Below are 24,438 nucleotides of genomic sequence, written 5' to 3'. Positions count from 1 at the left end.
CTGTTTATAATAGTTAAAGTGCTGTTACAATAAAGTTGAATAAAGTACCGTAAAATAATGTTATAATGAAATAAATCGAAGTAAAACCACTGGTGCTTTCATGCTGAAGCACCCGGTTCATCTCATGTTGATGTTTTGATGTGAACTTGACTTCAGCCGGCTTAGCTGTTAGCAGTTACAACGGCATTGTTTAAATGAGGAATTATTCACTGCATAATATTCATAGTATTTGCAAGTTACACTGGTGCTCCATGGTCGCAAAATGCAACTAAATAATCGTGTCCTGGAGCCCTGAAGATACAAAAACAAACACCTTGCCTGCTCACACACTATCGCCCAGACAGTCGTCTGGGTGAGCAGGGGAGTGTTGGTGACGTATCCTATTTGTGCCAGTGGCTAAAACAATTTATAGTCAATGCCGGCACAAACGCACTTTAAGCCAGAAATAAAAAGTAATGCAAACTTCTTCTTTTTTTGAGATGAGGTATTTATTGAGTTTTTTTTAAATTTATGTTAAATACTTTCAGTCAAAAGGCAAACAGCAACCATTACATCATCATTAAACACACACAACAATCATTACAATAAATCCAAATGATTTTAGACCAACACCACCCGACAGCTTCACATCTTTGCTTTTTTTAAAGGCAGTAATTCAAGGGTTAAAGGTCAGAGTCCTCCATTCTCCTCCAGCTTTTGAAAAAGTGCCAGGCTGCGGAGATGGGACTGCCTCTCTCCATTTTTCCACAGAATCAGCAGGTGGTCTGTCGAGCAGGTCACCAAACCGTTCTCCTTAAAGCTCACAAACATCTGACACAAAAAGGAATTGTTAAAGCATTACTGGGACACCATTTTGAAGTAGAACCTAAATTTGCACATCATTAAAAAATCATACCTGGACTGCCCCCGAGTGTCCAATCAGATCACCCGTCAACTCCAGCGTCCTGATGTTTGGGATGTCCATGACCTTCTTTGTCGGAGGACCAGTCTGTTTGTTTGACCGGCCAAAAGTCCACATTCCAAAGAACCCTGGGTTAATGGACAGAGAGGAAAGACTGAGATTTAGAATATTGGATTAATAAAGACATAATACAAAATGATCTTGTGCATATGTTTCTTGTTACCTATACTCTGGCAATCCATTCTTACTGAATGAACAAAATGTTTTTCTGTATGTTAGGTGGAGATTAAAGCCAGGGAGGATTGGTTAAAAACAGCAGTAACAGATCATTAGAGGACAGAATCAAATCAGAATGTCTGAGGATGAAACAACTGACATTAAAGCTTCTCTAATCAATATTTCTATACTTACAAAGAATCCAATGACAATGTGTTCTTCAAATGGCTTCTTTCTGTGTTTAGTTTCGATTGGACTCAGAGGCAAGTGTTTTAAATGTTTCATGTAAAGGTTGTGTTTGTCTAGAAAGCTTTAAACCTGCAATAACTGATATTTTTCAGGCCACTGGGGGGCAGTGGAAACAAGTTATCAACACACCGTGAACATATCATCACCTTTTAACATTTGCTTTTTAACATTTGCTTATCTTGATGTAGCAGTTATGAAGCAAGATTAGCATTTATTTGGTGTTGTGTTTGTGTCCCCCTGATGAATGTTCTCTCTTAGTTCTGTTTTTGGTCTGGTTTCCTGGAGACATAAAACAAATGATGGACAAATAATTCGCCTTTGGTGATGATTAGCAAGTGTTGTGGCCTGAGTGGATGCTCCAGCCAAGATGTATTCAGAGTCACCAGAGCTCTGCACCCACTGCAAACAGCTAGACCATCAAAGACCACACGACCACACAGACACACACTCAACTTTAGACCACCCCACTTAAGTAGAAAACACAACCTCTCTGAGTGCTGGAACAGTACTCTCTCCTTTGATATACACAACACCACATCTGGACTGCATTACTACACCTCCACACCACCCACACATCAAGACACTCAACTGTACACATTAAAGTTGAGTGCAGGCAATTTTCCTCAGGCTTTGAACTTTCTGATTCATACTTGTGAGTGTGATCTATCACTGAGAACAGATTCTAGTTTTCTTAAGGTGGCACATCCACAGGAGGAAATAGGAAGATATGTCTGCAAATGTGTCACCATATGTGTTGTGTATGTGTCACCTGCAGAGGCTGGTTCAGCAGGCAAAGGCAGGTCTTGGATCTCCCACATCCTCACACTACCATCTTCAGAGCAGGAGATCAGCTCACTGGAAAAAGAAACAGAGTCACACCAACAGTCTAACAGCTGCTTTAATCACAGTTGCTTTTCAGCTCCACTAAATGGTGCTGATGTTTTTTTTTCCTAGTGAGGTCAGCAGAGGTCTCAAATAACTGGACTTATTTTTGATTTCTCAACATGGCAGGAAAAGAGGACTTGGATATGACACATGTGATTTGCAAGCAGTGTCATATGAGAATAATATACTCTGAGAATACTACGTACATGAGGGCTCGCCTCACACTCCACCATCCAGAGATAGCATTAGCCACTGACGGTGGCAAGGTAACACTAAACCCGCTCCACCGAAAAATCAACCAACACTGGACACATTTAACTTGACAAAACTACCATCCAACTCTGAGACAGCTAAGAAAATAACAGCCTAACTACTTCACTTACAAAGATCTGCATCCATACAGCATTGTTGAAAACAAAGGTCTTTGTTATGTGCTTAAAAACACTAGAACCCAGGTATGTGACTCCATCCCGATGTGTTTTCACTGACACAGTCGTACCAAAGCTCTCCAGAGAAGTGAAGCATAAAGTTGAAGAATCTTTGAGTACAGCAGGAAGGGGGGCATTAAAGAGTGACGCCTGGACTTCAAGGTTAGTGGATTCATATGTGACTATAACGGCACATTATCTCACAGAGAACTGGCGACTGATGTCTCATGTTCTCCAAACTAAAGCAGTCACACCAGAGCAAACACTGCAGACCTCCTGCAAAATGCAGCACAAGAATGAGGGATTGTGGTTGTAACAGACAACGCTTCTAACACAGATGTTGCTATTTAGTTAACGGGATACCTGCATGTAAAGTGTTTGGCTCAGGTACTTAACCTGACCTCGAGGGCATTAAATCTGCCAACAGTTCAGTTTGTCAGGTGTATGCAGCATTTCTGACAGGTTTTATGACAGTGTTGGTCAGTCAGTCTGCTTTGCGTCACATTTTGCTGCAATAAAATGACTAAAGTCTGATGAACAGACTGAAAACTTTATTTTATGAGGTGAAACTGATTTTGACAAAGTTTTCCTTTGGGGAAATAAATTGCAGTTGGAAAAAAAAAGGTAATAAAGCGCAATATATTTTATCGCAACACTCAACATATCGCAATAATGTCGTATTGTGACCAAAGTATCATGTTAATATCATATCATGGCACCTCTGGTAATTCTCACCTCCAGCTAAGACACAGAGCACTGTATCCTTCACTATTAGGACACTTGCACTGCATATATTCATAGACATGAAATTAACCCCTTCCTAATTTGTGCAACTGTATGTTATGATTTGCCATGTGCTAATCTTGGCTGTTGTTGCAGTCTGTGTCTTGTAAGCCAAAAAAAGATGGGTACAATATGGTGCAAGACACTGAACATGAACCAATTAATCAACTGGTCAGTGTTTGTTTTGTTTGTTATTTATTCATGATTGATATTCAGGGCTGCATCTGTTGATTTTCATTTTTAAATATATCACAACTCAAATTAAATACATAAAATCCTTGTTTCCCAAATTTTGGTTAATAAACAAAAAAAGTCAACACTTCAATTTTTGACAGGTACATCAAAAATCTGCATAGTCTAATTACTAAAATTATTCTACTTTTGATTTAGAATATGTAAAAAAAACAAATCAAACAGATGTAACCTGAAGATTTTTTACAGTATTTAGTAAGCCTGCTGCTCTACTGTTTAACTGTGTCTCAAACCAGCTTATTCTAATAGGAGCCATTTAGGAGCAGTTAGAGTGCTGAAGCACGTTGATATGATATGAACTTCATCATTTCTAAGCACTGATGTGAGTTTCTGGCAAGGAGAGCAGTGGCGGTCTCATGTTAACTGAAGGGGAAAGCAGAAAGAACAACCTAGTTTAGAGGTAAGAGATAACTGATATGTTTATGTTTATCTTATTTAGAAAGGGACAGTGCACATCAATTAACATGATCACTTAAGTCATGTTAATGTGCCAGATATAGCCATACAGGCTAATTTTCATCTGCAGTCCCTGGCAGGTTGATGGTATGTGTATATAAGGAAAAGACGTTACAATAACATACAAAAGCACAGAAGCACATATATCTCACCTGTCAGACAACAGCATGGTGTGTAACACATTAGAGTCATGGGCAACCTTCCTGTAGGCCACCACTGTCTTGGTCAGAAGGCTGTACACATACAGACCGCTGCCCACAGCTGCAAGGATGTGCTGCAACACACACGCACAGATAACGATAACAAAACAACATACCAGCAATTTTTACACAATGGGTACAGCCACTAATGATGTCTTCCTCACCCTTCCATTAGTGGTCAGATGCTGAATGGACATCTCACTAGGTTTGGGAGCAGCCAATCGTATTTCCGCCTGAGTGCTGGCTTGTGACTCCTCCCACAGGATGTGCTCATAGGCCAGGATGTTCCAATCGATCGCATCCCATAAGATCAACTCGCCTGCATGGGAACCACTGGCGAAGAGCCCGTCTGAGAAAAGCATAGAATTAAAGTCACTTGAAACATGCAATTTCTCAATATCTCTACAATTGAAGGCAGCCACTGATTTTCAATGACGAGTTAAGAATGAGAGTTTCCCAACAGACTGACCATTGACATTGATAAGAGCTCGAATCCTGTCCTGGTGGTCAGACAGACAGCGGATCTCAGCCACTGACAGGGAGGAATCAGTGGAGACTGTCAGCCTGTAGATCACTGCAAACAAGGATTAGAAAAATACTGTTGGTGTTCTTTTAATGCATTTAGGTTTCATCTATTTGTGCATTACATATTCCGTAATTATTGACCATAATTTGTCTCTTACCTATCTCTTTATCCATAGCAGCTGCTATGCAGTTCTTAGGCAGCTCTATCAAAGCAGTTATTCCTGCAAAATGCCAAAAACACAATAACAACATTAATCAGTTTGTGTGCAAACAGCAGTGTCAGAGGTGAGCAGCGCTGGTGCAACAATCAGCACATAGGAACTTTATTGTGACAGTTCTTTTTCCTTTTCTTTCACCTCACCAGTGTCGCTGTGGTTCTGTCTGTGACACTGCAGCTGAAAGTCTTTGTTCCACACACACAGCTCTTCCCCGCCAGAGACCCACACACACAGCCGCTCCAGCACCAGCAAACACTGCAAGAGAGGGACACACACACACACACGGCTGGATCAGCACAAGACATGCATGTGCTATTTTTAATTTGGACAAATACATCAGTGCATGTGCACACAATCAAAATATCAGCGACAAAAAGAAACCAAATGCAATTAGCCTACAGATGCTGCAATTAACCTTAATGTATGATCAAGAGGAGGCAATTACCATTTGTATCTTCAATCACAACTGGCAGAACAACCTTTAGAGTCAAACGTTTTAATTAGTATGTTACACATCCTGCCGATACAAACTTAATTGCCCAGAGATGCATGGCTGGAATATCCAAGAAAACTGAATGTGAAGGGAAAAAACGTAGCATATACATATGGTCTGTATTAGTATGTGTGGTGCATCTTTGCAGATTTTATAAAACTTGTAAGTTTCATCTAAAACAATTTAAGATATTTTCCATTTTTAAAGATAAAAACATTAGCTTGCATGATGGTTAATATAGAAATCAGGTGTAACATGAAACATTTAACTGTACAAAGCAGAAGTGTACACAATAGCAATAAGAAAAAGAAAATATTTACTAATTAAAAATTGGAGTGGATGAGGTCACAGTGACCTTGACCTTTCATCTCTGACCACCAAATTCTAATCAATTCATCCTTGAGTCCAAGTGGACATTTGTGCCAAATTTCAAAAAATTCTCTCAAAGTGTTGTTGAGATACTGTGTTCACAAGAATGGGACATACGGACGTAGGGACCATCTGAAAACATAATGCCTCCGGCCATGGCTATCTCCAGTGGGGAAGGGAAAACAGCCAAGTTACACAATAATATAAACAATCTACCTGATCAGGGCAGTGAAAAGACCAGCAGCTCCAGTGTTCAGCAAGGTAAAATTACTGTTTCTGTCAATGGAGTATGGCTTTATAGCAAGGATACATAGGTTTCACTTTCTGTTCAGTTCCCCTTCAGAAAGAACTGTCTGTTCGGGAATTACTGAGCATACCACTCAGAAAATGAGACTTGTGCTGTGTCTCAAATCGCATACTTCTGTACTTACACTTAATATTTTGAGTGCATAAGTGCGTTCACACTGAGAAGTATGGAAAAATGCAGTGCACTATCAGTACCCGGATGGTGCACTCAAAACGGTCAAGAAGTTGAGTGTGGAACTATGGACACTTCTCGCGCTCAATGGTCGCCATCTTGGCTACGTAGTGGAAGGGGAGGGACCAATTTTCAAACTGGAAATAGTGGCCAAGGACTGTGCGACCGTGAACATTGCTATACTGTTGTCGGGTATACGCCAGCAGTATGTTTATTGGGTTAATTTAGCAGTCTGTAATGATTTGGTACCACGTATGATAACGCGAATGCTAATGCTAGTTTGCTAACTAGCTATATGCGGTTGTCATTACCGGTGAGTGCACAACGGCTGTGTTTGGTTTGAAACAACACTTTTCTCAGTTTTTTTGGATTCTTCGTTCACCGAGGAGTCATGTGAGAAAAACATTTTCTTCAGGAATTCAATGTAACACAGAGTGAGTAATTGATAAACAAAGAATCATTTGGGGGTTGAAGAATTCCGTTATTAAGGCAGAGCAAGATGCATTTATTTTTTCCTCACTGCTCATGTGTTACCTCATGCTGCTGTAGCCTGTACGTCAATTTGACCACATTTAATTCAGACTTGTGTTGTGCTGGGAGCTTTATGCGAGTTATTAGGTCCCATCCAGTAACACTGGCATTACGACTTTAACGTAAAAGTTACTTTCTCAGGCATGAGACCTACATGCAAAATTTTCATTACATTTACGCAACAAGGTACATTTTCTAAAAGGACTTATTAATTACCTTTACAGAAGACTGCAGATCTGAAATGGTCTGAACCCGGTTGCCTGTATCAGGGTCCCACAGCTGACACATCAGGTTAAGGAAAATCAAGTTGGATTTATAAACACAACAATAACGTATGAATGATTTTAGTATGTCTATAAATGTACAGTTGTTGTATATGTCTTTTGGTGTGAGGATACACTGAGACTTCGGTCTGAGGAGGCTGTGATGAGATAGGTGTGTGATATGAGTCCATTGTTACAAGTGAAGGTGGTTATGGCTGTTATTTGCTGAGAATGGCCCCTCAGCTCCTGCAGCCTCTCCCCGGTCTAACAGAAGAAAAGAGGAAAAAAAGCAATTAGTGCCACTGTGTTGCGTGCAATTTCACAATGCAGTGAAATAATCAACTTGCAGCATATTACCTCCACATTCCACACCAAAACAAGGCCATCATCACCTGCTGAGGCACATCTGGAAATCATAAAATGAAAGATACATGATCTTTCTTGAAGGTAGACTCATACGTGACAAAAATCCTTCAGTGCACTTGGCAGGCTTCATCTTAAACATAGTCAAACACCCCAGTCTCTATCTGTGTGAGGAATCATTTCCCGTAGCTCTATCTCCGCCCGAGAAATCTTAAAAAAACATCTGTCCTGGGGCTTTCCACCTTCACTTGCCCTCTGACCCTCAACCATCTGCACTACCTGTTCCCAAAATCAACAGACAGGATGACCGGATAAAAAAAAGAGAGATAAAATGAGAAGAGAGGAACTGTCGAGGATACATTTTCGGACTTCAAAAGCAATCTGGAGAGAATTTTCTGGCCTTTGCCCCCGACTGTGGACCTGTGTGCGGAGAGGACGAGACCCAGAGGAGGGGGTTATTACTGGAGGAGACCAGGCGTGAAGCCAACCCCCCACCTCCTGACACACACACACACGTACTTAGTTCTGTTATAAATCCCAATCTGACCACTTATGCAGGCCCACTCTACCATGCCAGTGTGCGGCATGCTTCCACAAAGCAGCGCAGAGAGGAGAGCAGGTGCAAAACCTTTATATGTGTGCGTGCATGTGTGCATGGACAGCATTAAAGGGCTTTGGTTCAACTGTACTGTGCACACACAATCACATAGTGGTGATGATTGGGCTCTTGTCATGCTCTGTAAGTTTTCTGTAGGTGAGGATCTCCTGTCAATCACAGAGGGATCGAGGCCAGCCAAGGGTAGAGAGGAGAGAGGTTAGAAAGAGAGAAAAAAATAGGAGAGGAGGGGGGAGCTGTGGTCTGCTTACCTGAAGTCATCAATCTGCACCAGAAATCGAACAATGTCAAAATGTCCTTTCAGCACCTGCAGCTCAGTGAACCAGTTTTTGGGCTGTTCCTCTCCGATGCACAACACGGGGCTTTTCTGCAGACATAAGAGGGAAAGTAGTGAGACAAACAGGCTGGGGTGCAGAGACAGACAGTGGACTCAGGCTGAGAGAGGAGGCTGCAGAGTGGGGAGCAGGGACAGGCAGAGGTGGAGAGTAACTAAAGTATAGTACTTATGTGCATTTCAAGGGACTTGTACTTACGTATTTCCATTTTCTGGTACTTTCTACCTCTACTCTACTACATTTCAACAGGAAATACTATATTTTTTACTGCACTACACTTACATGACACCTATAATTGCTTTTCAGATTCAGCTCTAACCTTAAAACAAGATAATACGCTTATTAAATACAGTGCACTGTTAAAGATTAAAGTTGTGGTTCCCAGTCTTTTTGGTTTGTGGCCCTGGTCTACTTGGGGCCCCAAGAAATGTTTAAGATGCCTACGAGTCATTTTCCCTCTTATTAATCCCCTCTAATAAAACAAAGACTCTGGAGACGTCTACAAAAAGAATAGGGATTTGTGTCGCTGACCTTAGATCTTCTTTCTTCTCCTATTAATGATCTCATGACTTTTCCAATTTGTCTGGTGACTTTTTAGAGGTTTTAAACCAATGGACTAAACAATTTAACTGTATATAAAGTCCACTAACTCAGCAGACAATAATCATGAAAAAAGAACAAAATAAATATACATACAGAAGAAAAATAGACATAATAATAAGAACATTTTGTTTTGTAAAAAACAAGATGGAGATTGTTAACCTGTCTGGTATTGGGACAAATCATGTCCTACTAAAACAAAACAAAAAAATTATAACATTTTTTTATTTTATTTTTAAAGGATTTATCTATAGATAGATAGACATATACATATAAAAAAATATGATTTACCACAATTTTTGATCTGCTTTCATTTTTTAACCTCTAAACTTGCCCTGTGATAGAAAATAGCCTTGTCCCCAGATAAGCAATTAGCGAAGAAATAAGCTTCAAGCAATCATACAATGTGTTAAGCCTTCATAATCTAAAACTAACAGTATGTATTGATACCATCAGTGTAAAAATGTACGGCTTCAATCATCTTTGTTTTAATTTTCTTTTTTAATGTTGGCCCTTTAAAAATGTGTCCCAGTTTTTGTAAACTCCATCAGATTTCTACTAAAACATAATTTAAGGGGTTAGCCATATCACAACAACTCACTCATTTAAAACTGCTCAAGTACTGGTAAGCTTTCTATTTTTTTTTGACAAATTCATTAAATAATATTGCTATCAGGTGTGTCAAAACCATAACAGGTAAACTCCATAGCCCCTCTAAATCAAAACTAAATAAGAATTATGGATAAAAAATTTGTATTTTGATTAGCATTACATGAACTCTCAGCAACTGTGAAAAATAAAACGGCTACTCACCATGACTGCTGCGGAATTAATAAATATATAACTTTTTGTCAACTCTGTAAGACGTCATCTCCGTCAGATCTTACCTATGACATTCATTGTGTATGTTATTCAAGAAAAATTTGAATCGGTGGCCCAAAAATAGGATTTTCCCAATTCTCAAGAATGTCTGGTGAATATTTATACCATACACAGGGGAGCAGAGGCCGTTAAAGTTTGACAAAGTCGGCAACAGTAGTAAAGAAGTATTCAGACATTTCACTTAGGCAAAAAAGCTGAACCAAGATTTAAATACGCAGTTTCACAGGTGAAAGTCCTGCATTCCAAATCGTCATAAGTATAATCATCAAAATGTGAAAGCAAAAGTACTCACTGAGCATTTTAGTCTTGTAGTGAACTGCAGAGTCAGTTGAGCAAATTTTACAAATCCTATGTGCTGTTGGGTGGTTTCATTTACTCTATAACACTGTTTTGTGTCTGATATGGCCTTAATAGCTTTTTAAAATCTCAATCTCAGATTTAACTACAGCTGTCACAGAAATGTAGTGACGTGAAACATACAATATTTCCCTCAGAAATGTTGTGGAGCTAAAGTATAAGGTAAAATCAAAATAAAGTTACTCAAGTTAAGCACAGGCACTTCAAAATTGACAGTACTTGAGTAAATGTACTTAGTTACATTCCATCACTGGTTGCAAATCTTGTTTTGCTGTCCATAAAGGTTGTGGAGATTACAGGGATGAGTGATGTAAACATTATTACCATATATCCAGTGAGGATAAATCATGGAATAATATGACAAGGGGAAGACACATTAACCAAAAAGCTAAATTAGCATTAAAATGCTTTATTAGCTACAGTTACATCTTACCTCCACTGAACCCTGAGCTTCTCGACCACCAAGAATCCAGCGAAGCATCGTTTATGAGCGATAGACGTCAGCTGAAGGAGACAGAATGAAGCCAGTTTATATATTTATCTTAATATGAACCAGAAACATACCTTAGCATGTATGTTAGTAAACTGGGAAGCTTAAAAAACAAGCTAGCGTTACAGCGGCATGCATCTTAACAGTTACCTTACCTCTCATTAGCGTAAACACAGAAACCCGAAACGCTTCCGCTTAGATGAGATATCGCCCTATTTATCGCCCGTGTGAGACCATTTCCTGATGTAACGCTTCGTTTTGTTGACCGGATAAGTTTACCAAAAATATAAGGTTAATACAATCTCATGTAAGCTAGCTAGATGTTAATAAAGGGTGCATTTCTGTCACGACCTAAACAAATCATTCATGTGACTCAAACTACGGAAGCTTTGGTAGGACAGAAGTCATTCACGTCGCTAAATATTGGGACTGCTTCACTAAAACATTTTATTTATTGGTATTAATTTGTCGTGTTTTACTCAAGGGCAGTGCGCTAGATTGTCTTTAAAATATATTGTAAATATTTTGTTTTGAAATTTTTTTTGTGTTTTTCCGCCAAAAGAAGTCAAATTACCATGTCAAAAATGATTGAAATTGCATACTCATACACCGTCTACGAATATGCAAACTGTGTTGTTACTGCTTTATTAGTATAACTAGGCAAATTCAAATTACAGTAGGGGGAGGCATGTCAAATTTTTTTTTTAAGAATTGGGAGGAGGGGCTTATGATTTTCATTTTGGTTCAGGGAAGGGCCATACAACTTTTAATCATGTATTTTTTTTTTTTATTTTACTGCTGATTTTTAAAGAAAACATGCATGTTTTCTTTAAAAATTGTCAAAATTACACCATTTTTCATAGCCAGACACTGTTAAGTCAGAAGTTATCATTGGATTTTCACATTTCCTTCCATCATAAAAAAAAATCATAACCAAATTTAAAGTTTAAAATAGTAATATTTCATCAACATCAAGTATTTTATCACAGCGCTGTGAATGAATTATTTTATTAACTAATTTAAGAGGAAAATAAGTTTTTATTCAAATAAACGGAAATTACATTTGGTTTTGATAGGTGTGAGTTATCAGTCATTGTGTGTTAAACCAAACCTATTCAGCCTTGTGCACTGTACATTACCTGAAGGAATGAAGAAGCTTATTTATTTGAATTTAGCCCTAAATTTTGGAGGAAAGACCCCAGTTTTTTATTTTAAAAAATTACACACAAGTTAATCTATGTGTGCATCACAGGTTTCAAATTTCCACATCACAGGTGTAAATTACATTTTGACTGCACCATTGGCGCTGGCTTCCTAAGTGTGCTTGTAAATACACAAATGTAGGGTAAGCGCAAAGTAACTTTCCCCCTTCAGCAGAGGAATATGAAGTTTCAAATTCTGCATACAATCAAGTGAGGTAACAACAAATAACACACATTTTTGAGTGGAGAGGAAATGTCCTATGTTGAAATGGCTGTTGTTCTCCTTTGTACAACTAGATGGCAGTATGTAACAATCCCATGAGATCAGAGGAAGGTTCAAACCTCCATTAGCCAGGGAAAACCAGGTATTCTTGCCATGTGTTTCCCTTTTACCTAAATTATATGTTTAATCATGAAGGACTAAATCAAATCATTTGATTGATTCCCCTGTATGATTTCAATACTGCACTGTCTATAGTTTTGCTTACTTGCCCTTAGTTCTCTCCTCCAGCCCTTGACTTCTGCATTAATGTTGACCTGCTCTCTCTCTTCATATCTTCCTCCTCCATTCTCCATCCTCCTCCTCCTCTCAGTGTCTCTCCTGCTAACACAGATAACACACATACCAGGCACACGTACACACACACATACACACACAGTCACACATCACCCAAGCTGTGTCTACTCCTGCTCCCCCGATTGAGACGACATGCAGTGTAGGGCCTGTGACCTTCATGGTGGCTCAGATCTGCGGCTGGCACTGATTTCTGATTTAGTGTCGATCCGCTGCGCTTGTCAGGGGCTGCTAGGTGCTTTCCATGCGGTAATAGAAAAGCTCAAGGGCAGCTCGAGAAAGGAGGAGGGTTAGGGAGAGGGATTGGTTTGAGGTGGAGTGAATGGGCTTTAGATTTGGGGATGGGTGATGCTCTGTTTGTTTAACTATCTGTCAGATATCTGGATGGATGGGTCAAATATGTAGACTCTAGAGAATTGTTTTGAATCACTATATAATTCATGCAAATGATGTGAAAGAATGTGGTCCGAGTACAAAACCACAAGACTGCCGCTTTGGGCTAAATGCTAAATGTCAGTATGCTAACATGCTAATGTTTAGCAGGTATATTTACCATGTTTACCATCTTAGTTTAGCATGGAACATATAGTATAAGAACATATAGTACAGCTGGAGCTGATAGGAATTTCATATGTTTAGGGGCAGTGGTGTAGTGGAGGGTATACTCAGGTATACTGGGTATGCCCACTTCTTTTTCTATCCAGTTACAGTATACCCACCTATCAGCTAAAAAGCTAGAGGGTATCAGGTCATAAACCAAAGTGCTGAACAAATTAGAAAATTGACCTGATGATTCTGATAAAGGAAAACTCAGAGAATCACCGAAGTTGCTACTATTCATCATGAAAGGGGCATGAATATCTATAAGTTTCGTGTTAATCCATCAAATAAATGTCAGGATATTTATCTCAGAGTCAAAAATGTGAACCTCAAGATGGCGAGAGAGTAAATGAGCAAGGATCACCGAAGTCAGTGGGATATATCATGCGGGCATCAGGAAGGTCTGTGCTAAATTTTATGACAATGTCTCTGATAGTTGCTAAAATATTTCAATCGGACCAAAAACCCAATCACCAAAAAAAATATTGCCATTGCCATTGTAGGCTTCTGCAAACCACCAAAAGCCTACGTCACATTTGTACGTTATTATGTAGCCGATACATTGAAATTTTACGTTTCAGAAATGCTGTGGTTAATGTGTGGTTAGGTTTAGGCACAAAAACCACTTGGTTATGGCGAGGAGAAGATCACATTTGGGCTTAAAAAACAGATTTTGTGGCATTATTCTGGCTGGAAATGCAGCAATGTCTCAGTAAAACACAGCCGCTTTTCATGGCACTATTCCAGCAGGAAACGCAGTGATGTCTTGGTTAAAAAATTAAAAAAAAAAAAAAAAAACCATCTGGTGAGTATTAAAATAATGTGACATTCCATCCAGTAGATTTTGAAATATTTCAGAATAAGTCAAGAATATGGCCTGTTGATGGTACCAGAGGAAAAGTCAGAGAATCACCAAGGTAAATAGGATTCATCCTCTGGACACAATGAATGTTTGCCCCAAATGTTGAGGTAATGCAACCAACAGGTGTTGAAATATTTCAGGACTGCAGAAGTGGATCATCAGACCCACTGACATTGCCACTAACATGGCTAAAAAAGCCACATAGAAAATGTGATAAGGCCAAGATGGCACCAGGAAATTACATGGGAAAGTTACATTTTTAAAAACACATTTTAGGGTGAAAATAGGAGAAAAGATGAATTTATAACAGACAGGGAGGTGTGGTGGAGATTCAATAGTTCACTGGGAATAAATGAGAGGAAAAAGTGTTTCCTGAATGTAGCGGCTTTGGCCTTGTGTAGATGAGGTGTCAAATATGACCAATGGCAGGAATCAGCTGAGGGGTGAAGTCATGATGCGATAGCCACCGAAACACTCCTAGCATTAAAAATCAGAGTTAGAGCAAAGCAAAAGTCTGCCCCCTCCCTTTTCCTCCGCTGCAGTGCCCAATCTCATCCCCCTATCCTCACCCTGTAAGGAAAACAAATGGTTATGATGATGGAAAAGGAATTAAGCTGTAATTTAACAATGGGCCAACAACAGTATTCAATAACAGGCTCCCTTCCTTGCTGTTTGGAGGGGTCTTGTAGAAGAGAGTCTCATTCTTGACCAACACACTTCACTGTCCCTCTTCATCAGGTTTTCACTGTGTTCTGCTTTAGCTAACGTGGCCTTTGCCTCACATGGGATCTGCTCTCAGACCTCAACACAAGAGGATGGCACCAGCATAAGTCCACAGCTAACGATATACAGGATCTGTCCATAGTTTCTCTTTCTTTACAAAGATATGACTTTTTCATGTTAACAATGCCGATGCACTCATTATTCCCTTACTTCCCTGTCCTGTCTGACAACCTGAAGTCCATTCATTGCATAAAAATCCTAAAAAAAAGGTCACAAATGTAACTTTTTTTTCAGTCTAGAAAGAAATTCTAAAACAGCAAGGCACTGTAATTTTAGCAAACGTAACTCAAACTTGAGTAAATAGTATTTGTTTGGGACTATTTTCAGCTGTGGAATAATACACATTTGGTGTATTAGTGAGTACTTATGGTAGCAGAATGTTGGATGTAAAGGCCTTGACACACCAAGCCGACAGTCGGCTGTTGTCAATGTTGGCCCGTCAGTCAGCGTCTTTCGCCCTAGTCGCTGTGGTGTGTCCTGCACCGTTGCTCCAAATTGGCTCCCATTGGCTCTTTTTTTCAGCTGATTCATTGGCGATGGTGGAGCCTGTTGGTATCACTCTGACCGGCAGATTGGCTCAACACATGAGAAGAGAAACAAAGTGTTGAAAGTAGTAGTGCCAAAAGTGTTTTTCTAGTGGTCAGCACTTGCCTTCCATGCAGAAGGTCCAGGGTTCAAATCCTGCCGGGGTCCACATCACCAAAGGCATGCGGTCGCAAGATGTTCCCACCGCAGAACCAAATGGGATCAGATTCCTTAAGGAGGCTTCAGGATAAGAGAGTAACTCCAGAATCTGAGCCAAGTCCTCAATGAGGGCGCATCTCAAACCCATTGTAGACAGGAGGTTCCAGACGTAAAAGCGAATTCTTCTTGTTCTTGAACAAAGAGGTAGTTGTGTAAAGAATCAGCCTGGTCTCATTCCCAGAGTGTCAAAATGCTTTGGAAGTTTCCCTGGTATCATTATAGTGACACCAGGGGCACCATTTAGCATCTGTATTGGACTCATGGGGCTTTCAACCAACTCCAATGTAAACACATCCTTGACATTATAAGATGTTCATAGCAAGGGATGTATTTAAAGATCCTGGAGGTCTGCTTAGGTTGGGTGGATTGGAGGTGGATAAGCTCAACAAGCACAGGACTTTGACCCGAGAAACAACACTGACTTCTTTTGTCACATCAGTTGTTAGTCTCATCATCCACAATCTTTTCCTAACCCTGACCAAGTGGTTTTGTTGTCTTAACCTAAGTTCCTACACCTTCTTAGTCACGTTGACTTCTCCTCTCCTTCTGCATCAAGGTACAACATAACAGTCACTACAATAAATGAAATATGAGGAGTAAGGACGAGATTGCATTGAACAAATAAAAAAGGAAATTTATGAAAAGAATTCACGAGGCCAGTCTTGGCCAGGATTGTTGGTTTCGGACAGTAGTGAAAAGTTTGCACACAGGAGAGGTTTTTCTTGTAGGCCTTCTCCAAGAAAGCCCTTTCCAAATCTATTCATTATCACCCAAACCACAACTTTATTTCTTGCCTTAACCAAGAGCACTCTTTCTGGTAGAAAGCCCTTAAGGAAAATTTCTCCCAACTGTGCAGTACCTTTCTTCCTGATTCCAGTGTTGGGTGAGGGGTTTTAGATGCTGCTCTGACAAGTTATTTCAAGAATACTCAGGCCTACTCAAAAAAAAAAAAAAATCTGACCATATCCTTTAAAGGGTCAGTCACCCAAATAATCAAAATAAAAGTCTCACCTCCGACCACCAGTGAGAGGTGGCGGAAGTTATAACGTACCCCATGGGTGGGGTTAATTGTCACAGGCAAAGGGTTAGTTGTGACACTTGCTGGAAAAGTCTGTTTAACACAATTAATCCAGTACAATCCTTTCTATATAATACAGGATGATACTGTTTATAGATCTATCCATGATCAACATCCAAACATCTGTCAATCCCTCATCTAACCACCAATGTGTCATGAATGGAAAGATTAACACATAGACAGATGTACAGTATGTGTGGATATTATATATTTTTCTCTTTTCATCCTTAATGTATTGATAGATAGATGTATGTACTGTAGATACCTATCTGGCCACCTTCATATGGGAAAGATAGGTATCCATGCAGATATCCATCCTTCTGTTAGTCCATCATCCATATTCAATGGTTTGACCGATACATGTACATAGATTGGGTTGATCCACATGTCAAAATATGATTGCTGAATGTATGAATATTGACAAGACTGTGAAAATGTGTGTCAGGAAGATACCTGACAAATTAAAAATCCAAAGTATATCTCATTTAATTAGGGACATTATTTCAAACTGAACGAAAGTTTTAAGTGCAAAAATTGTGAAATTGCACTATAGGCAGTTTAGCTGTAACACGACGTTACAACTAAGCCCCCTGTGTGGAAATTTTATCAAGCCAAGGTACTGTAACACTTGCTGGGAGTTGGTTACATAGTTGAAAACAGTGCTATGTTTTAGGCAACAAGAGAGTCATTAAGATGATACACAGTTGGATTTGATGACTTACATAAACAGCTCAGTAACTGAAAAACAAGTATGACAAAGAAATTGACTTAAATCAGCCAAAAAAACTCTTTGTTACTGAACTCCACTGAGACATGTCCAATCTCTGTGGGATTTTGCGAGTCACTGTTTGGCAGTGTTCGAATGGATCTACCCTGTGTAACCACTTAAAAAGTCCATGTTACAATTTACCTCGCCTTAAGTTGTGCCGCCACTCTCCAAAGACATGCAGGTTGGGGATAGGTTAATTAATAACTCTAAATTGCCCATAGGTGTGACTGTGAGTGTGAATGGTTGTCTGTCTCTATGTCAGCCCTGTGATAGTCTGGCGACCTATCCAGGGTGTATCCCACCTCTCGCCCAATGTCAGCTGGTATAGGCTTCAGCCCCCACGCGACTCCCAACAGAATAAGCAGTTACGGAAAATGGATGGATGGATTTAAAAGATTAACAATAACTTTTTTTCAGAATCACTGTCTCAGTTTTTCTAGCCAATCCAAAGACCTAACTGTCAGCAGCTTTTATAATGACTGCGTCTTCATGATAAAGCAGTTCCAATGAAAACTATCCACAGTAAATGTTTTAACAGATCCTTTAAACCTGTATGGTGCCATAAGACCTAATAAAACACAGTGCATGTGGCTGTGATTAGAATATACTGTATATGGCACATGATGCAGAGGACGATGGTCTGAAGATGACCAGGGAGGAAGCCTGAGTGTATTCAAGCTTGTCACTTTGATTTGTCACATGAGTATGACTGTAATTGCTGTGTTTCAGTCATCATGGGTTAATTATCAGCCTTGACCTATTACACACACACACACACACACACACACACACACACACACACATACAGACACACACTTTAAACACGCGCATGGAAGGATTGTTTTTGTACAACCCCAAAAGTACGAAGACGTACAGCACAGCAATGTAAAGCTGCCACTTTTCTTTTACTCTGTATCATCTTCCTCTCTGACGAACTCATCATCACTGCCTGTCTCTCACCCCTCCTTCCCTCCTCCTCTTTCACCCTCCCTCCCTCCCTCATTTGGTGACCCACTAATGTTCTGTTCATTTTCTCTTATGAATAGATAATGGGCAAAAATCAAATCTCTTCATTTGCATGTAATACAATTAAGACCTTTTCAAACAATGACAAATGGAGGGAGCAGCGAGGTGTCAGTCAGCCTCGTCAGTGAGAGAGCAAAGACAGCATCGGCGAACCTCTCCATTTTAACGAAAATTAATAAAACCTTCAAATGGAATTTTCTCGCCACCATCTGGCATAACAATCACCAAGACACTCCTAGACTCTGCCTGTCAAATAAAATTAAACTTCTCATGAATTTGGATTCATAATGTGGATGTTAAGCCACCAACATACCTCCACCCTCAAAAACTCAAGGCATTAGTTATCAATACATGAAAGGATGTATGACCCAAAATGATCTCAGAGATAATTTTCTCTTTCATCTCACTGGTTGATTTAAGGACAGACATTGGAAACGTAAACTGTGGAAAACAGGTTTAGATCATGTTAGCCAACAACTGATAGCATGTAACTTAAAGGAAAGGTTCACATTATTTTCTGATCTCTGTAAAAACAATGCTCATGCACCCAAATGTACATTTAAAACTTTGGGTTGTTTTATTCATCCCAATTCTGCAAACTGGCCCTCCAGAGATCCCTTTATGCTAAGCTAAGCTAACAGGCTATTAGCTCTAGCTTCATAATTAGCTTACAGATATGAGGGGTATCAATCTTCTCATCTAGATCTCAGCAATATAGTAAATACAGTTATGCATTGTCATGTGCACAAAAATTGCAAAGAAGTAATTGTAACCAACAAAAGTCTCAGGATCCCTCCAGCAAGCTCATTAAAAATGTATAAAAAGAAAATTACACAAGTAAAAAATGAGAATCTTAGACATAAAATAGTGCAGAAGTTGAAATAGATATAGGGTTACAACATAAAATAATCTAATTTTGTACATAGTAATTGCAACCTTGTTCAACTGTAGGCTAATTTAATAAACAGGACTGTAGTAAATGCACGTGCATAATGAGAGGTGTAAAACAGTAAGTAAAGTAAATAATGGTGAAGTGACAACATAATGGTAAAATTAAATGCTGTAAAACTTAATTACACTTAGTAGCCCAGGCTTTTCTTAAATCACTGAAATCAACAGACCTGTAGTCGGGACAGGCTTTAAATTCTTTTCACACAAAGCTGTTAATCAGCAAAGATCGAGAAATACAATCAAATTGTTTATATAAACCAGTATGAATATTACTTGTTTAAAAATAAGGCTTCAGATAATATATCAATAATGAATCATTCATGTGATGTAATTCTGACACACAGCATCAGAGAGAGAGAGTGAGTCACAGCACCCGCCATATAGACACAACACCAGTTTATCCTATTAAAACAATACTCACAACTTGGATTAATTTTTAAGAAAAAAAACTTTTGATTACTTTGATCTGAAGACCCTTACGGAAGAAAGCAATATGAATAACCTACAGGGTAATCGAGGAATGGACATCTCATTTCAGGTAGCCCACAACCCCGTTTTATACATCCAAAGAACTTCTATAAAAAAAAAATGAACTGCTTGGCAACCAGACCAGTTGCTGTTGTTCAGCACCATTTAGTAATAAGAGTAAATAGTAAATGGACTTGCACTTGTTTCTAATTTTTTGACCACTCAAAGCACTTTTAAAATTGTCACATTCACCCATTCAAACACACATACATATGTTGGTGGCCAAGGCTACCACACCAGTACCATACCATACATGCTACTCAATTAAACATTTACATGCAGTCACACATTGATGGTAGAGCCATCAGGACCAATTCAGGGTTCAGTATCTTGCCAAAGGATACTCTGCGATGCAGACTGATCGAACCAATGATATTCTGACTAGTGGACGACCCAGTGCCTCTGAGCCACAGCCGCTGTTTGTACCACCTTCATGTTCACAACCATGTCCAGACACCCATATGCTCTGAATTTCACACAGAGCCCCTTTAAAGGATAGGCTTAATTTTTCTCTCAAAACAAGAGATAGGCAATAAACTCCACAGTGAGATGCAGGTATCTTCCAAAGTTAGAGTCTTTTTAGAATGAAATTACCACCGCATTACTCCAACACTGTTTCTTTGCTGAGCTGTGGTGTACAAATGGAAACAGAAAAAGGGAATGGTGTCCAAAAAAGATTGTAACTTTTAAGACAACCTTAAAAAAAGAGCCAGCTAGCCTGGCTCTGTCCAAAAGGAATACAATTCTGCTCACAAGTAACACCGTACATCTATTTTTGTTCTCTCGAAAAAGCAAATATGGCTGTTTCCCAAAATGGCCAACTATCATAATAATGTTATTAAGATAATCACAATAACATGGACCTTTGCAAGCAATTGTTTGATTTCTAACCCAGTGGTCTGATGCATATTTATAAATACAAATTCACATAATTACATTAAAATATTATGTTATCACACACAAATATAAAGATGTGGACATAAACACAGCAAGCAAACAAACATGCACACCTATACATGCATACATACACACACACACACACACACACACACACACACACACAGATTGTCTCCCTCTCTCTCTCTCACACACACACACACACACACAGGAAAATTAATGAGCTCTCATTCATAATCCAGGATAGAGAGAGCCATATTCACCCTTGGATGGTTTATTGACTGATTTCATTTATTTGTGTGGAATAAATAGGAGGTAAACATTGGCTTGCTCTCAGATTTTCTGTGACACACTCGCTGCACAGCATTCTGGGAGAAATGATCCCACCAGCAGCAGGGTCACTGATTGGCTACCTCGTCAGTGTGTGACAAATTACCCAATGAGAAATAGGTTACCCATTTCCACAAACTAATTAACCTGGGTGATAGTGAAACAAATTATTACATTTATGTAATATTACTTCACATCTGGCAATAGACTACAAAAATCTTTATCCCCGTGCTTCCCGCCCCCTGATCGCTTCTTCTTTGTGATTATAATCCAGACATCATGGAAGCCCTGCACATACTGTAATACTGTATGTATTGTTTTAAAGGACTTCATCATATTTTGGTACTTTAAATAGAAATCTGAAATTTGTCAAAAGATAATATTTAGCTTCTGCTAATGACAGTAGGTTAACAAGCACTGAGAGCTGTGGTTTCCAACATGGGGATCAAGACCCCCTCCAGGGTCACAGGATAAATCAGAGGGGTCTCAAGATGATCGACAAGACAAGAAATAAGTGCACGAAAATATGATTTGCTACATTAAATATGTTTAGAATCTTTAGCTTTCAGCAGTCTTTGCTTTTTTGTTGTGCGTATTCCTGCAACCATGAATACGTCACATTTTTATGTTTCAAACATATCGTCACAACGTTGTTAAAGTGAAGTAGAATATGAGCTATCTTAGTCATCGGGGGTTGGATGGGATGGTGGATAGAATGAGACCTACGTGAGATGCCAGCCAAGCTGCAGACCACTGTTGGAGACCAACAAACTACAAAACCGTTTTTTGGAGTATTTCCTTGTTTTTTTATTTGTTTGTTTGTTTTTTTTAGCTAGCCATTGCTGCATTTCCAGCGGCTTTCTCGCCACCAAACGTGGGTAGTTCTTAGTGACGCATTGCTGTGTTTCCATTGAGGATAGTGTCATAGAATGAATCAGTTTTTTACCAAGCCATTGCTGCGGTTCAAGCTGGGATAGTGCAACCAAAAGCAGTTGTTTTTTACACCTAAAAAGTGAAATCTAATCTAACCAGAAGACAACGTGTCACATAAAGGCATCACTCAAAAGCCATTTAAAAAAAATAGGTGTCTGTAGTTTAGAAAAGTGCACAGTACAGTAAATGCTCAGCATTGGCAAATGTCTGTTCTGTATTTTGACCATTAAAAGAGAAAGGGCTTACAAATGAAAGGCAGTCTAAAGTGTGGATAACCTGCTCCATATGGCACACAGACAGGAATGATTTGCAGTAATTACGCCATACCATATACCTAATTTATTACCTACAGTAGCAGAAGCAAGGTATTAAATCAGGCAATAAATATCTGATAAAAAAAAAAATGTCTTAAAGCTGACATGCACATGAAAGTGTACACCACCAGTTTAGCACTGTACTTCATTGTTGGACTCATAATGTGCAGTTTTTTAAGTATCATAATTGATGCAGCATAACCTGAGATATTATCTTTTCTATTCCACTCACTCTTCTTCCTTTTCAAAACTTGCTGCCTACATTACCCACAATGCAACTCTACCGCCAACAGCCCTGTTGGAGATTCAATGTGTTCTGCCAGTAGCGGCTGATGTAGCAAGCTACACAGGTCTGGTTACTTCTTTCTAACTAAACACACCCAGATTTTTTTTTCATTTTCAAACTCTTAATCTTCAGAGCCAACCAACGCTGACTCAAGTGACATCACCACACAGCAAAACAAAGCAATGCGGTAAAGATCAAAAAATTGGATAATACGATTTTACTTATGGGTGATAAAAATAACAGTTTTGCAACTGCCAGAGAAGCAAACTTGTCTTTAACTTTATTTGCATGCTGATTTTAAATTTTAAAAAAAAGTCCAAGTGTAGTACTAGTCCAGGGGATGGAGGGTTTTGCACATCCCATTCCACGTCCCCAGAATGTGCCAAAATATCATGTATCTGCAGCCAAAGTTCTGCATGAGAGAGAGCTTTAAGTTTGTCCCAGACATGATGCCACAGCCCTGCGTTCATGTTTAAGTCCACCTTCAGTTATAAAATAAAAAAAATGCCTGTTCCTTGTTGTTTTATTAATATGTAAGCTATGGAAATGGCATAAAGCTCTTTGTCACAGTGAAATGAATTATTTACTTCCTGCATGTTTTTCATATGGCCTGAAAGAAGATGACGTGTGGTGTAAGAATTAAAAGCTCCTGATATTCTCTTATTCCAGGCTTTAGACTACAGTGAGCAGGTTTGGGATTATTATTTTGTGGTTTCAGCTAAAGGATAATAAATTGGAGAATAACACCTTTGGGTCCTCTGCTAATTCCTCAGTTTGGTCCTTACTGTGATTGAGTTTGACACCTCTGATCTTGCCTAAATTACTAATTGGGAATTGAACATTTTGTGTGGAGATGTTCCTTGATGACCTAAATATATTTTTACATGGTTACACTCCAGCTACTGGAAGAGACTTTTGTCCACCTAAAAAAGAAACACATGACTGGATAATGATCAGTTTCTAGCTCTTTTTTTTTTTTTTTTTTTTGGATAAGAGCTGGTGTTTTTTGGTGCTTTATAGGGTGATTGGTTTGAGTTTGTACAGGAACAGCAAAAATGCCTTTAGGAGCAAAAACACTTCAGGGTTAGAGGTGGAAGACGGCTCTTTGTTCAGGTAAAAGTTACAGCAACACTGTGTAAAAACACTCCATTGCAAGTAAGAGTCCTGCATTTAAAATTACCTTAAAACTTCAATTAATAGCCAAAGCTTTTAATAACATCAATCACTAATATCAACAAGCCTATGGGAAGGTGTCTATATGAGACAGGCTTTCAATTCCTTTCACACAAAACTGTTGCTCAGCAAAGATGGGAAATACTGTGAAATTGTTTATTTAAACCAGTCTGACTATTACTTGTATAGAGATTAGGCTGTTAAAACAAATTTCACAATGTAGATTCATTTGTATTAAAACCCTTGATTTTCGATTTTTTTTGATGGAATATGAAGGAATATGAATAACTTACTGGGTAATCAAGGAATACACACATTCTAATTATATAATTGCTTCAGAGGAAGGGAGTCACCAATTTTGTCATGTCTCTTGTTAACCAGGCCGGTAAGTCTGAATGAATTATGGTCTTCTTTGGTGCTCATACTGTACTCAGTGTACTCAGTAAAATGAACTGAACAACTGAATTATGGAGAATCGAATTGAGCTAACAATGTGTA

General features: G+C 39.0%; 1 protein-coding gene across 1 annotated transcript; it reads right to left on the bottom strand.

Annotated features, from left to right (window-relative positions):
- Positions 1–469: 469 nt before the first annotated feature.
- wdr41 (WD repeat domain 41) lies at positions 470–11,271 on the bottom strand. The gene is made up of 14 exons (XM_033646280.2): positions 11,046–11,271; positions 10,834–10,904; positions 8,478–8,593; positions 7,605–7,653; positions 7,383–7,511; positions 7,201–7,263; positions 5,257–5,368; positions 5,054–5,116; positions 4,840–4,944; positions 4,535–4,719; positions 4,323–4,444; positions 2,136–2,221; positions 896–1,029; positions 470–810 (listed from the first exon to the last, which is right to left on the bottom strand). Exons 2-14 carry the CDS (start codon positions 10,879–10,881, stop codon positions 670–672), a joined length of 1,353 nt encoding a protein of 450 aa, XP_033502171.1. The 5' UTR covers positions 10,882–10,904; positions 11,046–11,271; the 3' UTR covers positions 470–669.
- Between the last annotated feature and the right edge of the window lie 13,167 nt (positions 11,272–24,438).

Source organism: Epinephelus lanceolatus, chromosome 19, assembly GCF_041903045.1.
Source record: "Epinephelus lanceolatus isolate andai-2023 chromosome 19, ASM4190304v1, whole genome shotgun sequence".
Lineage (NCBI taxonomy): Eukaryota > Metazoa > Chordata > Actinopteri > Perciformes > Serranidae > Epinephelus > Epinephelus lanceolatus.
This window is presented reverse-complemented; position numbering and strand designations above follow the sequence as displayed.

Bases quoted from the DNA above. Each gene is read 5' to 3' on its own strand.
- wdr41 (XM_033646280.2), bottom strand. From the start codon at position 10,881: ATGCTTCGCTGGATTCTTGGTGGTCGAGAAGCTCAGGGTTCAGTGGAG. The intron at 5,117-5,256 runs GTGAGGTGAAAG...GGCATTTTGCAG, and splicing joins ACAGAACCACAGCGACACTG to GAATAACTGCTTTGATAGAG. The intron at 4,720-4,839 runs GTCAGTCTGTTG...TGCTTTTCTCAG, and splicing joins AGCTCTTATCAATGTCAATG to ACGGGCTCTTCGCCAGTGGT.